This window comes from Monopterus albus, unplaced genomic scaffold (assembly GCF_001952655.1).
Source record: "Monopterus albus unplaced genomic scaffold, M_albus_1.0 scaffold206.1, whole genome shotgun sequence".
Lineage (NCBI taxonomy): Eukaryota > Metazoa > Chordata > Actinopteri > Synbranchiformes > Synbranchidae > Monopterus > Monopterus albus.
This window is the reverse complement of record NW_018128086.1, coordinates 96,118-96,431: the sequence shown is the minus strand read 5'-3', so window position 1 is coordinate 96,431 and position 314 is coordinate 96,118. Positions and strand designations below refer to the sequence as shown.

The 314-nt window shown below is 48.1% G+C and overlaps 1 protein-coding gene across 2 annotated transcripts in view; it reads right to left on the bottom strand.

Moving 5' to 3' along the window:
- The window catches only part of tcf19l (transcription factor 19 (SC1), like), a 9,899-nt gene that overhangs the window by 5,129 nt on the left and 4,456 nt on the right, over window positions 1-314 (bottom strand). For both annotated transcript variants that reach the window (XM_020618516.1, XM_020618517.1), the window contains exon 4: window positions 1-159. This exon is cut by the window's left edge and continues 226 nt beyond it. In XM_020618516.1, the coding sequence (XP_020474172.1) occupies window positions 1-159 (159 nt within the window). The remainder of the gene's footprint in view (window positions 160-314) is intronic.

Sequence of the window (314 nt, the reverse complement as noted above, 5' to 3'; positions counted from 1 at the left end):
GGCCCGGCCACTGCCCTTCATCTGGCGGGTGCTGCCGATGGAGTTGAGGATGATGGTGGCCCGGTTGATGGACAGCTTGGACAGGTCCAGGTTGGCTGCCACCTTGCGGTCCTGGTTAGTCCTGATCCTGTTCTTTAAGTCCGAGGAAAATGTTCCGAACTAGGAAAGAAGATATAACTCTGTAAATCAGAACCTTCCTCACTGACGTGTTGTTTTCCTGTTCAGCTTGTTCTCTGCAATTTAAATCACCCACACTTCATGAATGAGCAAGTTAATTAAAATGCAAAATGTGACAGTTCCTGATTCTAACCTGC